The sequence below is a fragment of the Ostrinia nubilalis genome, chromosome Z (assembly GCF_963855985.1).
Source record: "Ostrinia nubilalis chromosome Z, ilOstNubi1.1, whole genome shotgun sequence".
Lineage (NCBI taxonomy): Eukaryota > Metazoa > Arthropoda > Insecta > Lepidoptera > Crambidae > Ostrinia > Ostrinia nubilalis.
Genome location: NC_087119.1, coordinates 8807751 through 8828722, shown reverse-complemented (window position 1 = coordinate 8828722; position 20972 = coordinate 8807751). Strand labels below are relative to the sequence as shown.

General features: G+C 41.7%; 1 protein-coding gene across 1 annotated transcript in view; it reads left to right on the top strand.

The window, feature by feature from the left end:
- Positions 1-19472, top strand: part of LOC135086931 (solute carrier family 15 member 1-like) — a 37571-nt gene extending 18099 nt beyond the window's left edge. The window contains exons 2-4 of the mRNA XM_063981755.1: positions 10891-10973; positions 18961-19140; positions 19383-19472. Of these exons, the coding sequence (XP_063837825.1) occupies positions 18970-19140; positions 19383-19472 (261 nt within the window). The 5' untranslated portion in view covers positions 10891-10973; positions 18961-18969. The remainder of the gene's footprint in view (positions 1-10890; positions 10974-18960; positions 19141-19382) is intronic.
- The last annotated feature ends 1500 nt before the right edge of the window (positions 19473-20972 follow it).

The following is a 20972-nucleotide window of genomic DNA, read 5'->3' as shown; positions in this document are numbered from 1 at the left end:
CATAGTACTATTATTGTGTGAAAAAGAAAAAATATCTATCTTCAATCTTCAAATGAAAAATTAATTTGAAAATACTATAAAATCGGGTGCATCAAATGGCATAAATCAGTCGTGCTTTGGCACTCGTAGACGCCGGGTCTATGTCAGTTGACTGCCCACTGACGTATATGCGTCACGCGTGATTTTTTCGTAAATTGTAGTATGATTGAGTACTTTTGATCCGCAAGTATTTTTGATTTATTTGTTTAGGTAAATCGGACTTGTAATTTCTTTTTTTTCAAACTTTTTATTATTTTACTTACAGAATATGGGTAGAATAGACAAAAGATATTATTATGGTATCTGTTTGGTCAGGAAAAAATAAATGACTAATAAAAATTTTAACAGGGTGTCAAAACATTAGTCTATGCTATTGTGTTTCTACCAACATAAAAATACTCTTCCTTACTAATAAAAGTTGAATAGCGTCCAGTGGCGGATTTACAAATTTGCCGCTAGTAGGCCATTCAATTTTTGCCGCCCCTACCTACTGACTTGAAATTCAATACGTTAGTTTAATCCCGTTATTAGTATGATTGTGAACTTAATGATATTTCTGTCAGTTACTAGATTATTATTGCAACCCGCTATGTAATGAAGAGTTTAATGTTGACCTAAAAACAGCAGTATGTATTAATCCTAAGGTGGGCAAAGGCATGACTTAAAAATACCTACACTATATGAACACAGACAAAATAATGTGTGGTCAGTAAACATTGTTTTTGGTAAATATTTTTTATTGGGTTTAACAGTTTAAAAACAATACAAACAATTTCTATTAAAATATAACATGTTAACAATTCAGTTAATGGTGACAGACAATGAGATCAAATAAGTTTTACATTATTTTCTTGCGAGATTTTAAATTTGTAAATTCATTAATTATATCGACGTATGAAATCTTTTTCATAAGTTCTGACTCTATGCACAAAAGAGATAAAGCATTAATTAGGTCAGAAGAATTAGATTTTAAATCGGAAATAATTCCTACAAAAGATTTTATTGCTTTAATGGCTTCATTGGTTGCCCATTAAGACTTTCCTAGGTTTTCGTTTAGGTTTTCCGGTTATACCGCGTAAAGGACTTACCCTATCGAAAAGTGGTCTTCCTGACGGTTGAAGGGCATTTAATCTTGCATTAAATAACACCAAATTCATATGTTTTGGACAAACCGTTCTCGTGCAAATGTTCGGCAAAGTAGAAAATATGTGTATAATTAATGACCCTCTCCACGTCCAATGGCTCGTTACCCGTAGGCTCCCAAGCCTTGTAAAGGGTCGCCTTAACCAGCGTATCCCTGTCAAGGCTCACGAGTTGGATTCGCTTATCCTTGTTCGTCCCAGCCGTTCCTTAACTGCGGTTGCTGCACCTCTTCCTGGCACTCTCCTGAACGACTCTGTGTTACCTAATGTGGCTGCCCCTCTTCCTTGTATCCTCCTGCAGGACTACGTTGCCTAGCCGTATGCCTGATCTAAGGTTCGACGCCAAAAATCAACAACCACTTTTCGATAGGGTAAGTCCTTTACGCGGTATAACCGGAAAACCGAAAAAGCGCCCCTTTCGGGGGCCCCCACCACTTAAGCACAACTCCGTCGAAGTCGAAAACCTAGGAGAGTCTTTATGGGCAACTAATGAAGCCATTAAAACACTTAAATCTTTAGTAGGAATTATTTCCGATTTAATTCATTTTTGTGTTTAATTCTACTGGCCTATAAGCTTTTCTTGACTTAAAGTAGATCGTAGATAGTTTTTAACCCGTTTTAAGCAAGAAAAGCTTCTCACCTGAATGTGCACAGAGCCATGCGAAGTGCTATATCCAGTGTAATTAGCTAAGAACTACTTAAAGGTAAACAGAAATACCAAGGCTTGGTAATACAGGGTGGCCCAAAAGAAAATTAACTTGAAAATTCAAGGAAACGAAAACTGTACCTACTTTATAGAACTTTAACTATTGCAATTTAAAGAAAATTTAATGCAATTTATTTTTAAATTTACCTTTATTAAATTACATCGCCCAGGAGATTTCCTTGACGCTTACAACATTCGATCAACATACATACATCAAAATCTTGGAATGCGTTCGTCAGAATTACTTTGAAACCTATTTTCAATTTTTTGCCGAATGCTCAGCTTCAGTTGCTGCATGGTTGTTGGATTATAAAAGTATACTCTATTCTTAATGTAACACCACAAAAAATAATTTTCTGGAGTGAGATCAGCGCTTCCTGGTGACTAGGAGATGTCACCCCTGCCTGAAATTATTTTTTTGTGGGAACATGACGTCTCTTACCATCTAAATGCTCTCAGTTGAAGTGTGACACGTAGCCCCATCTTGATGAAACCAAGTGCTCCGGTCATAACCTTGCAAATCTTGCAGCTTTGAAATCAAAAAGCTTTTCAGCCTACCAGTATAGCGCTCTTAAAAATTAATCATCCTTTCAATGCAACAAACAAATTAAGCAGTGGTGAAATCTCACTGCCTCTAAGAAGCGCTAATCTCATTCCAGCAGACTTCTTTTTGTGAACCTCACAAAAAGAAGTCTGAAACCTTACGAGCAGAGTATACTCTAATAATCCAAAAACTCTACAGCATTCATCCATCCTGAATCCATTTTGAGGTAACTCTAAGGGCTCCTGCACACGACGCTGCCACCGCGCCGCCGCCGCGCCGTCACCGCGCCGCTACACTGTTCATACGCACCGAGTAAAACCGCCGCCGCGCCGCCACCGCGCCAACAAAGCATAATTTCGCGCTCGGCGCGGCGGCTGCGCGGAGCGGTGTTCACGCGGCGGGTATAAACAGTGCAAAGGCGCGGCGACGGCGCGGCGGCGCCGCGGTAGCGGCGTCGTGTGCATCAGCGCTTACGAAAGTTTTCCAAAATGTTGATGTATGTTGACCGAATGTTGTAAACGTCTCAAGGGAAACATGTACGATAAAATTTATAAAAAATAACTTAGTAAATTTTAAAATAAATTGCACTAAATTTCCTTTAAATTGCAATGACTTAAGTTCTACAAAAATGTACAGTTTTCGTTTCCTTGAATTTTCAAAAGTGAATTTTCTTCTGGGCTACCCTGTAAAACAATATACACGAAGTTGTGGAGAGATGGTGCTCGTGCTAGGCTCCGAAGATCCTGTGTTACTTAAGAGTTATTTATTTTATTTTTATTGAAACGCTATTGGAATATTTTAAAATTCATGATCACATAAGTACCTAAGTATATATTACAGTGCGTTTATTAATCGTTTATTTATATATGGATTGTGTAGGTATACGTATAATTATATATTTTTTTCCTGTAAAAAAAATTTGCTAAATTTGCCGCCCCCCTAAATCTGCCGCCCTAGGCACTGGCCTACTTGGCCTATTGGTAAATCCGCCACTGATAGCGTCTGTATGGTCACACAATGCTTCGTCATGTTTTTCCGAAAGTTCAATTACTGACGACTGAATGAAAGAAATTGGTGCGTAACTATTCATCTGATATTAAACGTTTAGTAATAAAGGGGTAGGTCAGGTAAATGGCAAATCCACCAGCGGTCGCTCGATGACACTTAGACAAATAGTTTTATAAAACGTCAACTAAGTTGGTTAGGTATTTGTATTGTAGATACTTATACAAATGAACGTATAAAATGAGTTTATTTTTAAAAGTATAGGTACAGGGTGGAAACGATAAGTGATTTCACTTGATTTTTAATTATACAAGATATCGAGAAACTGTTTACTGTTCCTGTAAGTGCTTTATGAGCTCTTTAAAACAATAACAATAAATAGGTCAAAGAATAAACTGGATCTATGCGAAAATTCAATGTTTCCGAATTTCATACTAAATGTATGCCGCCAGCCATACCTACCATATTAGAAGTGTTAATTTTTTAAATTTAAATGTTTCATTGAGTAATATAAAATATAATAATCAAACAACAAACTCGTAAATTGCATTCTTATTTAAATTATTTACGGAAAACATGATTTTAGGTTTAACTTGCTACAATATCATCAAGAGATACTAATTAATAAATACTAAATAAACAGATAAAGGGCATTAAGGCACTCAGAATTCTCAGAAACCATTGATTTCGTGTTTGTTTGTAACTGTATTAAATGTATGAAAGCTGGAAATATAGGTTTTTTGAATAGATTCAGTTCGTTCTTAAACATATTATTGATGCCGTTTGCTAGGTCTCATGAAGCACTTTTTCAGTAAGTAACCATTTGTTCGACATCTTGTATACCTACTAGAGGTGGGCGCCACGCCGGCGCGCCGCCGCCGCCGCGAATTTTTTCACGCCGCCGCCGCCGACGACCAGCTGTCGGCGCGCCGATACTGATACTGAACAAACTATTTGAAATCTATTCCTCTCCTATACTGTACTTATTTGTGTTTCAAACGCAGAACTATTTTTTTATTGAGTTGAGCGGCTATTCTTGTTCAAGAAAGTCCTAGTATCACTGCGACCGGTACCGATCTATTGTGATCGCCTTTATTTTCCTTACAGTTCGCCTCCGAGTCCTGCATCCATTGGGAATTGCAGTATCTTTTGGGGGGCTATATGTTTTGCGTCTTGTGGGCTAAGGATGTATTTGCCCAGGTGTAAGCTCCGCTTGCGCATTAATGGTCCGCAGTCCGTGAGAATGTGTAGTGGCGTTTCATCTGCCTCTTGGCACATCCTGCACGTTCTTGATTCGGACAGTCCCATAGTGGACAAGTGCTTGTTTAAGCTGCTATGTCCAGTGAAGGCTCGAACTAAGATGCGCATTTTGATCCTGCTCAGTCCTATGATCTGCTTAGAGTATTTTCGGTCATAGGCTTTTATAAGAGGTTTGGAATGAGTTAATCCTACCGTGTCTGACCATGCCTTAAAGGATTCGTTTAATGCCACAAAAGGGTTCTGGACCATAAATATTGTGTTCCCTCCGCTCCCGCTCTGGCCAGTTCGTCAGCATTTTCACTGTCCACGATTTCCGCGTGACCTGGAACCCATCTCACCGTTACTCTGTTACGTTTTCCTAGGGTATTCAGTCGACTCATGCAGTTTTCTACCAACTTTGAGGTGATTAAGTTGGAGTTCAAGGCCAGCAGCGCGGCCTGACTGTCTGAGTTAATGTAAATTATGTGGTTGGCATAATTTTTTCGCAGGTTAGCTTCCGCACATTCAATAATGGCGTAGACTTCTGAAAGATAGAGGCAAATTTGCCCAGGCTTTGAGCTAGCCTAAGCTTCGGCTGCTCTCCATACACGCCAAAGCCTACGTTAGGGCCCATTTTTGACCCATCAGTAAACCATATAACAGAAGAACTAACTATAATATTTATTATTTATGCCATATAAATTGGTACACAAGGCGAACTTAATACTAATAATTAATTGAATAACTTAATACTAACTATATTAACAGTTAATCAAGTACATTATTCAAGTTACTGCTTGGTCTAGTAAATAATTGATCGCGAGAGGCGCCGGTCCCTCTTGCTGTCAAGAAAAAAATCCTCGCCTTCGTCTGGCAGATAACCCACACTATTGGACTATACTTTAAGCGAATCACTCACACAGAGATTGGCCAATATATCTCGGAATGCAAATGGGAACCACAACCTCTGGAAGGCAACTAAGTTGTCCGTTGTCTAGTACCCATAGTACAAGCTTTGCTTAGTTTGGGACTAGAAGCGCAGTGTAAAATGTCCAAGGATATTTATAAAAAAAAAAAAGTACCTCCCTCCAAGTGTTCTCCGCTTACACAACACAATCTCCCGCCATTGTAGATGCTGTACTGCCAAACCTTCCCATTGTGATTTGAGAGAGCTCATTTTGCATCTTTGCGTATACTGCTTCTGGATATCTTTGTACTTGACTATCTGAGGAGTTGACCGCCATGTTTCTGCTTACTCTCTCAAGTTCAAAGTAGAAGATTGATTCCTACTATGCTAATTGAGGACGAAAGACGCAGGAGGACAAAGTGACTGACATAGCCCACAGAATCGCTAAAATCAAGTGGCAGTGGGCGGGGCACATAATATCTCGTAGAGCTGATTGCCGCTGGGGCAGTAAAGTTTTTGAGTGGCGACGTAGCGTGGGCAGGCCTCCCACTAGGTGGACCGACGATTTGGGGAAGGTCGCAGGAAGTGCCTGGATGCGAGCGGCGCAGGGCGTCTTTCGGCTGAAACGAAAGAACTAACGCTAAGAGAGATGGCTAAGCTAAAGAAATAGCCAAAATGGACCCTCGTAAAGCACTTGCATTTGATCTGATCACCATGAAGTCCATGGTCTTGACAATGACCACACTGAGTGAGAAGAACCTCGCAAGTCTCTTAACTTTGGAAATGATCCATAAGGCTGGCAAGTCGCCTAACGAATTCTCTTATCGCTCAATTAATCTGACATTTGTATTGTTAAAATTATGGAAAAGGATCATTCTTGCTCGTTTATTCCCTTGCCTAAGTATGACCCATGTAATATAGTATACCCGACCATAAATTTTGGCAGAAACCATACCAACCATATCAGTACAATGTTTGGAAAAGAAAGAATCCTGTACGTCTGCTTTCGCTGCGGCTTCAGCTGGGTTTATCATAAAGGACTACTCTATGAAATTAAAAAGTACCTTCTAGCACACTTCTACTACCTGCTGATGGATTCTTATCTCAGTGACAGACAGTTTTAAATCAAACTCGGTGACAAAATCTTCTCTTTTTAGCTGCAGAGCTGGAGTACCCCAGGACTCTGTACTTGGTCCGATACTCTATAACATCTACTAGTAAAGTAGCCCAGACACCAGAAGGCTGCGGCATTCTTCAAATGTAACAGTGATCTTAAAGTGACTAGACTGTTGCAATGTTAGCTGCTTGGCTGACCAAGTGGCGCATGTAATTAAGCCCCGAAGTCTCACCATATTATCATTTAAGACGTGAAACTAATCCTCCGGTCAATCTAGACCTCGACACATTGCTGCAATCAACCTGCATTAAAATCCTGGACCGTAGGATGACATGAAAAGACCATAAATATAAATAAAAAAGAACTGAATATAATATTCCACCGACAGTCAGCTAATCCAACATTAACTATGTGCCTCCAAAGAGCTCAAAAATGCATGTTAAGGCTACTTTTATCGGCACATTGATACGCTCGCCTTTAGGAAATACACGAGAACCTGATCTCAGCCACACCCGCTATTCAAATATCAAATTTATGATCAAGAGAGCTAATTTACTAGGGTAAACCACTGCTTTAGTGGCTCAAACCCCAACCAACTGCAAATCACCTGGCTAGTCTTACTGATACTAAAAAAGCAGATTAAAAAAAAACCTAATGAACAAAGGTCAATCAAGGTCACGCCGCCGACGCCGCCGCCGCCGAGGTCAAAAAGTCGGCGCGCCGCCGCCGGCCAATTTTATATCGGCGCCCACCTCTAATACCTACTATAAGAAATATTCGAGTGAGATCATTTATCGATTATTTTCGTCATCCTTATTTGTATTAAATTTAATTAAAATACACTAAGGCTGAGATGCACCACCTAACTTTGACCCTAACTGACAATAACCGGTGTTTTATGTTAGACAGCTTTTTGACATCCAAAATTTTGATGTCAATGTTAAAGTAAGACGGTGCAACACGGCCTAACAAATGTATCGTAGACAGTACTTTTTATTTTCTTCATAAATCTTTCTTTTCTTTGTAAAGCTATTGTGGTAAGTGTCTATTGTTATGTGTGTAGTAAAGACGTTTATAAATCACAACACAGTCTTAGGGAAACACCAAACAGTTTATTGACGTCACACACAGAATAACTGTCCACAATAAGAAGGAGTAAGAAGTAGATAGATAACAAGGTCACAAATCACAGTAGAATATCGAAACAGAAAATTACATAAAACTAACTGGGTCACGAATGTATTATGCGCGCGCGCAATGTTTTTATGCAAAATCGACAGCTGACTAAGATTGACTGGCGCGCGTCAGGCGAACGCGGCGGCTGCGGCGGGGGGCGTTCATCCACGGAACCGGTTGGCCCGACCGCCGCCGCTCGCGCCGTGCTGATCGTGCATTCACAAAAATATTTACTAATAAAACGAATTGCGCGCGGTGTTTGTGCGTTTAACTATATTGACAAAAGTTATACAAAAATAAGTATGCTATTTATTATACACAGTGTAGTTACTTTAAGTAGGTTTAGTACAGATACATATTTATAATATTTTTACAATTATATTAATTTAAGATAAACTATGAAAAAAATATATTAACTTAATTTTAAGAGGTTAAACGCCACACTATCTACAAGCTTTTATTTTCTTTGACGTCTGGAGTTGTAAAATCTTGCAACTTAAAATTTACTTACTTCCCGTTTTCCCATTGAGCTGAAATTTTGCACGTCTACACAGGCATGCAAAATTTCGTTTCATTTCGCACTAAATAATTTAATTTACACGTGTTTTCATGCGATGGCCAAGTCAATATATTTATGTAAAACGTTAATGATTTCCTGGACTGGACTTGGTATTACATGGATCTCACAACTTTTTACCGTAGAACAACTGAGTAGTGAGACTTGGTTTTTTGACAAGTATTGTTTTTGATGGGTTTGTATTACAGAACGCATGTGTACCTAATGGGATAACTGTTTAAAAACACGATTAGATAAATTTTGCTCTATGGATAAAAATCTGAAAGTTACCTCTGATTTTTTAGCATTATACGACCGTGGTTTATAATAATAAATTCTATAAAATCACAATGATATCAGTATTTACCTCTTTGATTTCCTGACTTGTATAGATTTACAAACACTAAATATTTATTATTAACTTTTAGATAATAATGTGAATGGCGCTTACGATGTTTAGTTACGAGCTCTTTGATCGACACAGATATTATAGATAACGTTTAAAAAATGGCACGCTCGTTTTCATACATTTCATTCTATTTATTTAACCTATCCATATTTATGTGCGGAAACGTCACAAAATCAGAATAAATTTTAATTTTTCCATCCCGCATCATAAAAACTAAAAAGTCAAAAGTAAAATTTAAATAGTAAATATTTTTCATAAACAAGCTTTTGATGCTGTAAAAATAATAAAATAAAACATAAATTCTTTCGAACCCATCAACTTATTACTTTACTCAATTTAAAGATTAAAAACTTGTCGCGGGATTTACTAGTGTAAAAAATACATTAATTACGTAACTTGATTTTGCTAAAAGTCTAATCTGAGAAAAAATCAAATAGGTAAATTATACAGTGTGAGTCACGTTAAAGTGTACATATTAAAATAGATGAAACTAGACCTATTTTTATCGACAAAAAAGAGGTCAAAATTTTTTTGAGATTTTTTTTAAATTTTTTATAGATTTTTTTTTCTTCCAATTACTTATTGTAAATAAAACGTAATAACTTTTAAACTAAGCGGTATATCCTGATAAAATAAAAACAGTAATAATGCTAAATAGCAGGCGATACTAAAAAAATACATAAAAGACACAAAAAAGGCCAACAAATAATAAAAAATGGCATTTTTTGAAAAAAATCTGCTTCTAAATTCGTGTTTTTTTGGTTATTTGATAAATTTCTCCAAAAAATGCCCCTATAACCGGTGGTTTTTATTACTTTGTATTATTCTCTATCGTATTACCTTCGTATAACCAAAAATCTCATGTCTCTATCCCTATCACAACGTTTGCAATGATCGTTTGAACTAAGCCTCTCCGGGCGCGCCATTCAACGCTTCGTTAACAACTAAACTGAAAATGGTTCTACATTTGTAATTTTGATAAAGACAAGTTAAGATTTCAAATAAAAATAAAAGATTTTGAAGTAAAATAAGCATTTTAGTTAAAATTAGAATTGTCTCTACCTGTAGCGGAGAATAATGTTGTGGCAGACCTTTGTTCAAACGATCATAGCAAATGTTGTGATAGGGATAGAGACATGCGATTTTTGGTTATACGAAGGTAATACGGTAAAGAATAATACAAAGTAATAAAAACCACCGGTTATGGGGGCATTTTTTGGAGAAATTTATCAAATAACCAAAAAAACACGAATTTAAAAGCAGATTTTTTTCAAAAAGTGTAATTTTTTATTATTTGTTGGCCTTTTTTGTGTATTTTATGTATTTTTTTTAGTATCGCCTGTTATTTAGCATTATTACTGTTTTTATTTTATCAGGATATACCGCTTAGTTTAAAAGTTATTACGTTTTCTTTACAATAAGTAATTGAAAGAAAAAAAATTCTATAAAAAATTTAAAAAAAATCTCAAAAAATTTTTGACCTCTTTTTTGTCGATAAAAATAGGTTTAGTTTCATCTATTTTCATATGTACACTTTAACGTGACTCACACTGTATATTATTTCTTTATTATTATGTCTGATGTACTGTCTTAGGTACGATACAACTACGGATTAAGATCGTTTAGTCGACGCAGCGTTGAAATTGTACAGATAAATGCAGTTTGCGCACTCACTACGCGACGTCAAGCAATAAAAACCTAAAATTCGAACGCCAACTTTTTGCTACAACGCTCTTAAATTAACATAGCCGTTTTGGAGGAGTAGGGAATTTAAGTAAAAAATCGATTTCCCGTATTTATTTTTTTAATCCAAAACAAAGAGACGTAGCGAAAATTCAAACGTCACAAATGTAGTCCTTGAACTGTTGTATAACATATATTTTTTTCAACTATTTCTGTCCAGCAGTAAAAGAGGAGTAGGCTTTACAAAATGCCCATTTGACGCGGATTGAGGACTCTAATCGCCTTAACCTACACCACAGATGGCTGAGGTGAAAATGAAATTCCGGCGTTTAATTTTTAATAAACTCATAAAGCTTTCAACTTTCAGTTATTTTTGTTGCTGGGAAGCCTTCGTATAGAATAAAACAGCCTCGCGATAACGTCACATTGAAATTCGTGTCGTGTGCTTGGGTAAGTGGGAAACGTACAAAAACGCTATTTCTTTGCATGTCCTTTCATTCCACCACCGCAGCAGGGGTAGGTAGTGGTGGGCTCACTCTGAAATTCCGCGTGATTGGTGTTGGTAGATAAGCTGTTTTACTTCAATTTTTTATCAATTTTGTTTTATCATATGTGTAAATCAGTTAGATTTAAAGTCTGATTTCTGTCCTATTTTTTGTGTGATTATTTATCTGTACCTATATCAAAATTGTTTGTTTCCCTAATATAAATGTGCACGACGGACGGCCCCGAATAGAAACTTATAGCTGTAAATAATTGTTTCGTTTTTGTTTCATAGTTGTTTCATAGTTGTTTCATAGTTGTTTCATAGTTATTTCGTTTTTATTTCGTTTATATAGTTTGACAGTAAATAGTTTAATTTCGTAATACAGTCCACTTTCTCTTAGTTGGTTCTCAGTTAGTTCTCAATTAGTAATGTGTCGAGTCCTTAATTACTGATTAATAGGCGTATGTGAGACGTTGGAGATGTATAAATCATAGTTTATTTTAGAAAACCATAGAAATGTATAATTTGATAGCCCTTTGTTTTATGTATATCGATTAAACCTATAATTTCGCATAGTTATGTATGTCGAGTCATATTTATAATATGTAAATTAGATAGATAATTATGTGTAGATCTTTATAGTTATTTACTTTTAATTGGTGATAATCTTAATTAGCCATAAAGGCAATTAATTTAAAATAGTGTGGCCAAATGAGCCCTAATATTTGTACAAATGATTTATTTGTAATTAACCCTGTACCTGTGTACCTTTATTTACCTATCGAATAGTAAGAAGTAATTTGTCTGAAAATAAATAACATAGATTCCAAAGAATAGTGGAAGAGCTAATTAGAATCCGATAAGAATTAGGTCAAGGTCATAGTTAAAAAATAGGTCACCGAATAGATAAAAAACAGGCTCTCTATACGGTATTGCCGCCCAGGGGGGGTCTAAATTAGAGAGAGAGGGCAATAGATTTGCTGTTTCATTAGAGCGAGAGGCAACGAGGTTTTCTCACTCTAATGAAAGTAAATAAATATCGGGGTGCCATCCGGACCCAGTCAGTTCCGCGTTTTCTCCTCAACAAGCTACAACACCAAGCTCTCGCCACTGCTCCGAGGAACCGGTCACAGTCTCAACCACAACCGAGTTATTATTTCTGCGCTCCCCGCCCCCTTCGTCTCGCTCTCCCGCTCGCGCTGCACCCCGCATCGCGCCGTGTCGGCGTACGGTATTCAGGGTCCGCACAGGGTTGCTACCCCATACCGTCCGGCACATTGGTCCATTCGGAGCCGGATTGGACACTTCGGCAGCAAAAGCGAGTGGGAAATTTCATCGGCTTCATAACCGGAAGCAAGGGGAGCGTAGCAAAATGCCGGTGACTCGGAGTAGAGGCAGACCCGCGGAGCCGATCGAGGCACAGGAGCGCCCTGAGGAGAGCGCTCCCGCGACCGCGTCACAGTCAGTGGCGGCCCCGAGGCCGTCAGCGCCGGAACCGGTGCGGCATATCGAGCCGCCCGGCTCCCCGTCGGAGGCGCCACCACCACCGCCAGCACCGTCGTCGCAACAGCAGCACGACGACGCAGCAAGAGCGTCGTCGACGAAATCCGACCGTGCGCGAAGGATCGCGCGCGCTAAACAGAAGATAGCCAGACTCAAGCTGGAGCTGGAAGAGGCCAGGCTTGCCGTCCTGGAGGAGGACAGCCAGGACGGCGAGTCGGTCGCATCGGGTGAATCGCTGGGCCAGGCGCGAGTGGCCGAGTGGCTGAATACAGTGCCGCCGCCACCGCCCGCCGCGCCGCTCAGTGCACCGCAACAGTCTACAGGCGTAGCACCGCCGCCCGGCGTGCCACATGCACCGCCGCCCGGCGTGTCACACGCACCACCGCCGCCACCCGGCGCGCCACACGCGCTGCCGACCGGCGTATCGATCGCACAGCAGCTCGCCGCGCCGCTATCGGGCGTGGCGCCGCCGCACAGCGTACAGTTGAAGCAATCGTCGTCATCGAAGCCGCCGCCAGCAGCAACGGGGTATCATCGGTCCGAGGGACAATTCGACCTTAACGAGCTGGCGGCCGCCATCGCGCAGGCCGCGCGCCCACATGGGGCCACGCCGCGATTCATCGGAGAACTGATGCCCTTCGGGGGCTCGCATCTCGACTGGCTCGCCTTCAGAGCGGGCTATCAAGAAACAGAGAGATACTTCACAGAAATCGAGAATACAGCCCGCCTGCGACGGGCTTTGAAAGGAAAAGCCAAGGAAGCGGTTAGCAGTTTACTCATAGTAAACACTAGCCCGGCGGAAATAATCGGCGAACTCGAGACAAGATTCGGCAGACCGGAGACGATTGCGCTCGCCGAGATCGAACGACTTCGCAACGTACAGAAGCCTACAGATGCGCCACGGGACATAATACAGTTCGCGAGTCGAATAAAAAACAGCGTCGCTACACTCCGCGCACTCCAGCAGCCGCAGTACATGTACAATCCGGAAGTGGTCAAGCAAGTGACAGAGAAGCTGACGCCGTCGCTGCGGTACCGGTGGTTCGACTTCAGCCGGGACCAGCCGCCAGAGGAGCCGGACCTCGTGCGCCTTCACCGCTTCGTGACCAGGGAGGCGGAGGCGTGCGGGAAGTACGCAGACCCCGAGCTCGTCGGCGGCGCCGAGGAGCAGCAGCAGCGCGCGGCGCCACGCAACCGGCCGCAGCGCGCCTACAACAGTCGGAGTGACAGCGAAAAGTGCGACAACAGAAGCGAAAAGTGTCCAGTGTGCAGTTTACCGAACCATAGTGCCGACAAATGTAGAAAATTTGTGCGTGCGAACAACAGTGAACGATGGAGCATAGCGAAAGCGGATCGACTATGTTTCCGTTGCCTGAACCCCAGGAGAGGGGGGCATAAGTGTGAAGACCGTCAGTGTGGAGAGGACGGCTGTGAGAGGACCCACCACCCATTACTGCACTTCAAGAGACCCGAAGTGCCAGCCAGCCGGAGTGAAACAGTGACAGCAGCAAACTCATCTGGAAAGTCAACCGTAAGTTTCCTCAAAATTCTACCAGTGACAGTGGTGGGCCCCAAGGCCAATATAGACACATTCGCACTATTAGACGACGGCTCGACAGTCACACTCGTAGACGAAGACCTGGCTAAGCGCGCGGGCGCTACAGGACCCATAGACCCATTGAGCATAGAAGCTATAGCGGGGGCCCGAGTCACGCGTACCGACTCGCGACGAGTGAAACTTGTGCTACGAGGGCAGGACGAAGAGCACTCCCTGCGAGGCCGCACTATCAAGAACTTACGACTGGCGGCCCAGCACATTGACCGAGACTTGTCAAAATATCAACATCTTCAAGATATCGAAACGCGAGTGCGGTATGCGGAGGCGCGGCCCACTATCCTGATCGGGCAGGACAATTGGGAACTCCTACTGGCCAACGAGGTACGACGTGGCGCCGCAACAGAACCGGTGGCGTCCCGCACACCCCTGGGGTGGGTGCTCCACGGCTCAAGCAGCCGGAGCCTGGGGCACACAGTCCACCACGTATACAGGCTCAATGAAGAGAGCGACAATAGAATAGAAGAAATGATCAAGAAACATTTCGCAATCGAATCGTTGGGCGTGACGCCCAAGAAAACGCGCGCCGACCCCGAAGAGCGGGCGCTTCGCATCCTGGAGAGTGAAACCATCAAGCTGCCGACAGCGGGCTACGAAACGGGCCTACTTTGGGCCACCGACCACCCCGAGCTGCCCAACAATTACGACCAAGCCTTGACGCGCCTACACAGCACAGAGCGCAAGCTGGACAAGCAGCCGGAGCTCGGGGCGGCGTACGAGCGGCAGATGACACAGCTGATAGAAAAAGGATACGCAGAGGAAGCCGCCACCGCACCATCGACCACCGGGCGCATCTGGTACCTGCCTCACTTCCCGGTGCTCCATCCAGCCAAGCCCGGGAAGGTGAGGCCAGTCTTCGACGCCGCCGCTCGCACGAAGGGTACGTGCCTGAACGACCACCTGCTGTCGGGTCCGGACCTCCTGCAGTCGCTGCCGGGGGTGCTGATGCGCTTTCGCCAGCACGCCGTCGCCGTCGCCGCGGACATACAAGAAATGTTCCTGCGAATACAAGTTCACGAGAAAGATAGAGATGCGCTGCGCTTCTTGTGGCGCTCACACCGGCGGGAGGGACCGCCCACAGAGTACCGGATGAAGTCGGTCATCTTCGGAGCAGCCTGCTCACCGTGCACGGCGTTGTTTGTCAAGAATCACAACGCCGAGCGTCATCGGGCCGACCATCCGGACGCAGCCGAAGCCATCGTGCGTCATCACTACATGGATGATTGTCTCCAAAGTTCTGAAACAGTGGAAGAAGCGGTATGTGGCTCTGTCCACACACTTCACCACTCGAGCCGTGCACCTGGAGGTCGCGGCCTCGCTCTCCACCTACTCCGCCGTCCTCGCGCTGCGCCACATGAAGGCGCGCCGAGGGCAACCATCCGAGACCGGCACCAACCTTCGTGGTGCCGACGTCGAGCTCCAGCGGGCCGCCCTCCAGGCGAGCCGGCAGGAGGCCGCCAACCACCTCATCAGATGGCGCTACATACCGCCGAGCGCACCGTTCATGGGCGGGGCGTGGGAACGCCTCGTCCGGTCCGTCAAGGACGCCCTCAGTACCGTCCTGCGCGAGCGTCACCCCCACGAAGAGACGCTCGCCACTCTGCTTTGCGAGGCAGAATACACAGTCAACAGCAGACCACTGACCCACGTGTCAGTGGACCCCGACGACGCCGAAGCCTTGACCCCCAACCACTTCCTACTCGGGGGGTCGGGCCGCATCCAACAGCCGGGGACGTTCACCGAAGCAGACGTCGCCAGCCGCCACCACTGGAGGCGAGCTCAGCGGCTAGCCGACGAGTTCTGGGACCGCTGGGTCCGAGAGTACCTGCCGGAGCTCCAACACCGGCGGGAGCCGCACGGGAGCGGAGCACCGCTCAACATCGGCGACCTCGTGCTCATCGCCGACTCCAACCTGCCACGCAACGTGTGGCCCCGGGGGCGCGTCGTCCAAGTCTACCCTGGGCGCGATGGCATCGTGCGCGCCGCCGACGTCGCCACCCGCACCGGAGTCCTGCGCCGCCCCACCAAGAAGCTCGTCGTGCTGCCCACATCGACCGTCGTGACACCGAGTGAGGTGTAGCGCCGAGTCAACCAGCGCTACACGGCGGGAGAATGTGCACGACGGACGGCCCCGAATAGAAACTTATAGCTGTAAATAATTGTTTCGTTTTTGTTTCATAGTTGTTTCATAGTTGTTTCATAGTTGTTTCATAGTTATTTCGTTTTTATTTCGTTTATATAGTTTGACAGTAAATAGTTTAATTTCGTAATACAGTCCACTTTCTCTTAGTTGGTTCTCAGTTAGTTCTCAATTAGTAATGTGTCGAGTCCTTAATTACTGATTAATAGGCGTATGTGAGACGTTGGAGATGTATAAATCATAGTTTATTTTAGAAAACCATAGAAATGTATAATTTGATAGCCCTTTGTTTTATGTATATCGATTAAACCTATAATTTCGCATAGTTATGTATGTCGAGTCATATTTATAATATGTAAATTAGATAGATAATTATGTGTAGATCTTTATAGTTATTTACTTTTAATTGGTGATAATCTTAATTAGCCATAAAGGCAATTAATTTAAAATAGTGTGGCCAAATGAGCCCTAATATTTGTACAAATGATTTATTTGTAATTAACCCTGTACCTGTGTACCTTTATTTACCTATCGAATAGTAAGAAGTAATTTGTGTGAAAATAAATAACATAGATTCCAAAGAATAGTGGAAGAGCTAATTAGAATCCGATAAGAATTAGGTCAAGGTCATAGTTAAAAAATAGGTCACCGAATAGATAAAAAACAGGCTCTCTATACGGTATTGCCGCCCAGGGGGGGTCTAAATTAGAGAGAGAGGGCAATAGATTTGCTGTTTCATTAGAGCGAGAGGCAACGAGGTTTTCTCACTCTAATGAAAGTAAATAAATATCGGGGTGCCATCCGGACCCAGTCAGTTCCGCGTTTTCTCCTCAACAAGCTACAACACCAAGCTCTCGCCACTGCTCCGAGGAACCGGTCACAGTCTCAACCACAACCGAGTTATTATTTCTGCGCTCCCCGCCCCCTTCGTCTCGCTCTCCCGCTCGCGCTGCACCCCGCATCGCGCCGTGTCGGCGTACGGTATTCAGGGTCCGCACAGGGTTGCTACCCCATACCGTCCGGCACAATAAATAACTAAATAAATAAATAAATAAATTTTCTGTTTCAAAACAAAATGCTGAATTTTCTTTAATTGAGAACAAAGAAATTGAGGTCAAAGATTTTGAGAAAGTTGTAGGTATAAGTTATAAACCAGATTATTAAGTAAGTATGTGGAATGAGATGGGACCCATCATGGGGTCATGCCAATGTCATTTCCTTTTTGCACAAATAGATATCTGAATGATTGATGTTGCTAATCGTCGCACTGCTTACTAACCTTTTCGTAGTTTAGTTGGTGAATGGATTTATAGAAATGAGGATATTTCAACCGAATGCATTAAATCTCCATTGCCACTTGAATGTGGTTCCTACCACTTTGATGTTATACAGTGTGAGTCACGTTAAAGTGTACATATGAAAATAGATGAAACTAGACCTATTTTTATCGACAAAAAAGAGGTCAAAATTTTTTTGAGATTTTTTTAAAAAAATTTATAGAATTTTTTTTCTTCCAATTACGTATTGTAAAGAAAACGTAATAACTTTTAAACTAAGCGGTATATCCTGATAAAATAAAAACAGTGATAATGCTAAATAACAGGCGATACTAAAAAAATACATAAAATACACAAAAATTGCCAACAAATAATAAAAAATGATACTTTTTGAAAAAAATCTGCTTAAAAATTCGTGTTTTTTTTGTTATTTGATAAATTTCTCCAAAAAATGCCCCTATAACAGGTGGTTTTTATTGTTTTGTATTATTCTCTATCGTATTACCTTTGTAAAACCAAAAATTGCATGTCTCTATCCCTATCACAACATTTGCTATGATAGTTTGAACAAAGGCCTACCACAACATTATTCTCCTCTACAGGTAGGGACAATTTTAATTTTAACTAAAATGCTTATTTTACTTCGAAATCTTTTGTTTTTACTTGAAATCTAACTTGTCTTTATCAAAATTACAAATCTAGAGCCATTTTCAGTTTCGTTGTTAGCGAAGCGTTGAATGGCGCGCCCGGAGAGGCTTAGTTCAAACGATCATAGCAAATGTTGTGATAGGGATAGAGACATGCGATTTTTGGTTTTACAAAGGTAATACGATAGAGAATAATTCAAAGTAATAAAAACCACCTTTTATGGGGGCATTTTTTGGAGAAATTTATCAAATAACCAAAAAAACACGAATTTTTAAGCAGATTTTTTTCAAAAAGTATCGTTTTTTATTATTTGTTGGCATTTTCTGAGTATTTTATGTATTTTTTTAGTATCGTCTGTTTATTTAGCATTATTACTATTTTTATTTTATCAGGATATACCTCTTAGTTTCAAAGTTATTACGATTTCTTTACAATAAGTACTTGAAAGGAAAAAAAATCTATAAAAAATTAAAAAAAAATCTCAAAAAATTTTTGACCACTTTTTTGTCGATAAAAATAGGTCTAGTTTCATCTATTTTCATATGTACACTTTAACGTGACTCACACTGTATATCTTATAGAAATAGAGGCCTTTTCCGTGTGTTTCAGTTTATTACCAACACCTCCAAAACCACACAACAGATTTTCATGCAGTTTCCATCATTTTAATAATGATGGAAACTGCATGAAAAACTATTGTTCCGATTTTTTCACACCCGCGCGAAGTCGGGATAGCGAGCTAGTTAAACATATTTTATGTATTTTAGTATGCCTTGATGAAACGACTTCGATATGATAGAGACAAAGACGGCCCGCCACTTGAACACTGGCTCGACTACGCCTCGGAAAAGTACGGAGAAAAGCTCGTATCGGACATGAAGATAGTATTTTCAATACTCTACCTTTATCTGCCTGTGCCTATATTTTGGTCTCTATTCGACCAACAGGTTAGTTTTATTTATTTACTTATGTCGTATTTTTTACAAATACCTACTGACAGACCGGGGTCCTGATCTATCAAGAATCTTTTGTCCTATTTGCTTCAGACACTTCAGCTTCTCTCTTTAATCTCTATGAAAATTTTATTAATATCATCACTAATCTGTTATTATTTCAATAAGCAAGAGTAAATAAGCCTTAATTATTTACCTATAAATATTTACTTTGATGTATTTTTACTTGTGCATAGGGTTCCCGATGGACTTTCCAAGCGTCGCGGCTCCGAAGCGAGGTGTTTGGAGTGACGCTAATGCCCGACCAGTTACAGGCAAGCTCATAAACTTTTAATACCAATCCTAATCTATACTATGTATTATAAATGCGAAAGTAACTCTTTCTGTCTGTCTGTCTTGCTTTTACGCCTAAACCACTGAACCGATTTTGATGAAATTTGGCATAGACATAGTTTGAGTCCCGGTAAAGGATTATCCAGGTTTTTGAAATAGGTAAAGTTTTTCTGAGACAGACAAATATACGGCATAAAATTAATTGTTAGAGCCAATGTGCAATACATTTTATTCAGGCGTCGTCGATGCGCGTTTTAGGCAATCGAAACGCAATCGATGTGCAGCAAAGTAATTTTGCAATTAGTTTTTTTCAAGTTTATCAAGTAGGTACCAACGCAGCTTGTGCGATCATAAAACGAGTGTCGATCGGGCCTGGAAGAAATGTGGTTTACATTACGCAGTACGCAGAACTGACGGCCGATGGGGCAGCAAGGTTCTAGTCTGGAGGCCACGTACTGGAAAAAGCAGCGTAGGACGTCCACCCACAAGGTGGACCGACGACCTCATAAAGGAAGGCGCTGGATGCAGGCCGCCACCAACCGGCCATTGGAAATCATTGGGGGAGGCCTATGTTCAGCAGTGGACGTCCTATGGCTGAAATGATGATGATGATGATGATGATAAACCTAATTAGATCTACTACAAATACCTACTACGATGTTTACAAAGAGTCCGTAAAAATATCCAAGCGGACAGAATCTGACTGTCAAATAAGTCCCAGCACAGGTTCCATCAACCAGTTTCCAAAACCACCCTGCAGGTGATGAACCCCGCTATGGTGCTGCTGATGATCCCCGTCTGCCCCGGGGGTGCGTGGCCGATGCTCCCCGACCTCCCCCCGCTTCAGAAAATGTTCGTCGGAGGCATCTTGGCAGCCATGGCGTTCGTTTCAGCTGGCATCTTACAAATTGGGATAGAGGTGAGCTATGTAATGTAATATTTCTTACATATTCTTTGGAAGTTCAGGGATCCTATAGTTTTTTGTTTTCTTCTATTCACATTACGTTTGTTGTTGGTTTTCTTTATGCCTTTTTAATACAAAAGGTATTATGCTCATACTTAAGTACTTAGTTACCTATTTCGAAGAAAAAATAATCTTTAGCAGGTGTGAGCAACTTTTGGAAAGTACTTAGTAAACTTTAAGATGCTTACAAAGTCGTGGGCCGTAAATAATAGCTGCTAAGTTATGAAAAAACACCTGCAATTTATTTAACGTATTGAAAATTAAATGTTTGGCGGGTTGAATCAGCTCTAAATCAGACCATCACTGGAGAGTTTTGAATGATGTATTTTAGGTTATCCCGTTTAGTGACTTACATTTTGGATTAGCGGGTAGGGGTCTCCAAACTTTGAAGCCTTGAGGCCATAATATTTTTTAGTATGTTGTAAGGGTCATAACAATTTTAATTTTTCTGTCCACATATGCAAACATAGGCTTAGTCTTAAGCTGCCGGATTGATGGCAGTGGCCCGGATATGGCCGTAGTTTGGAGA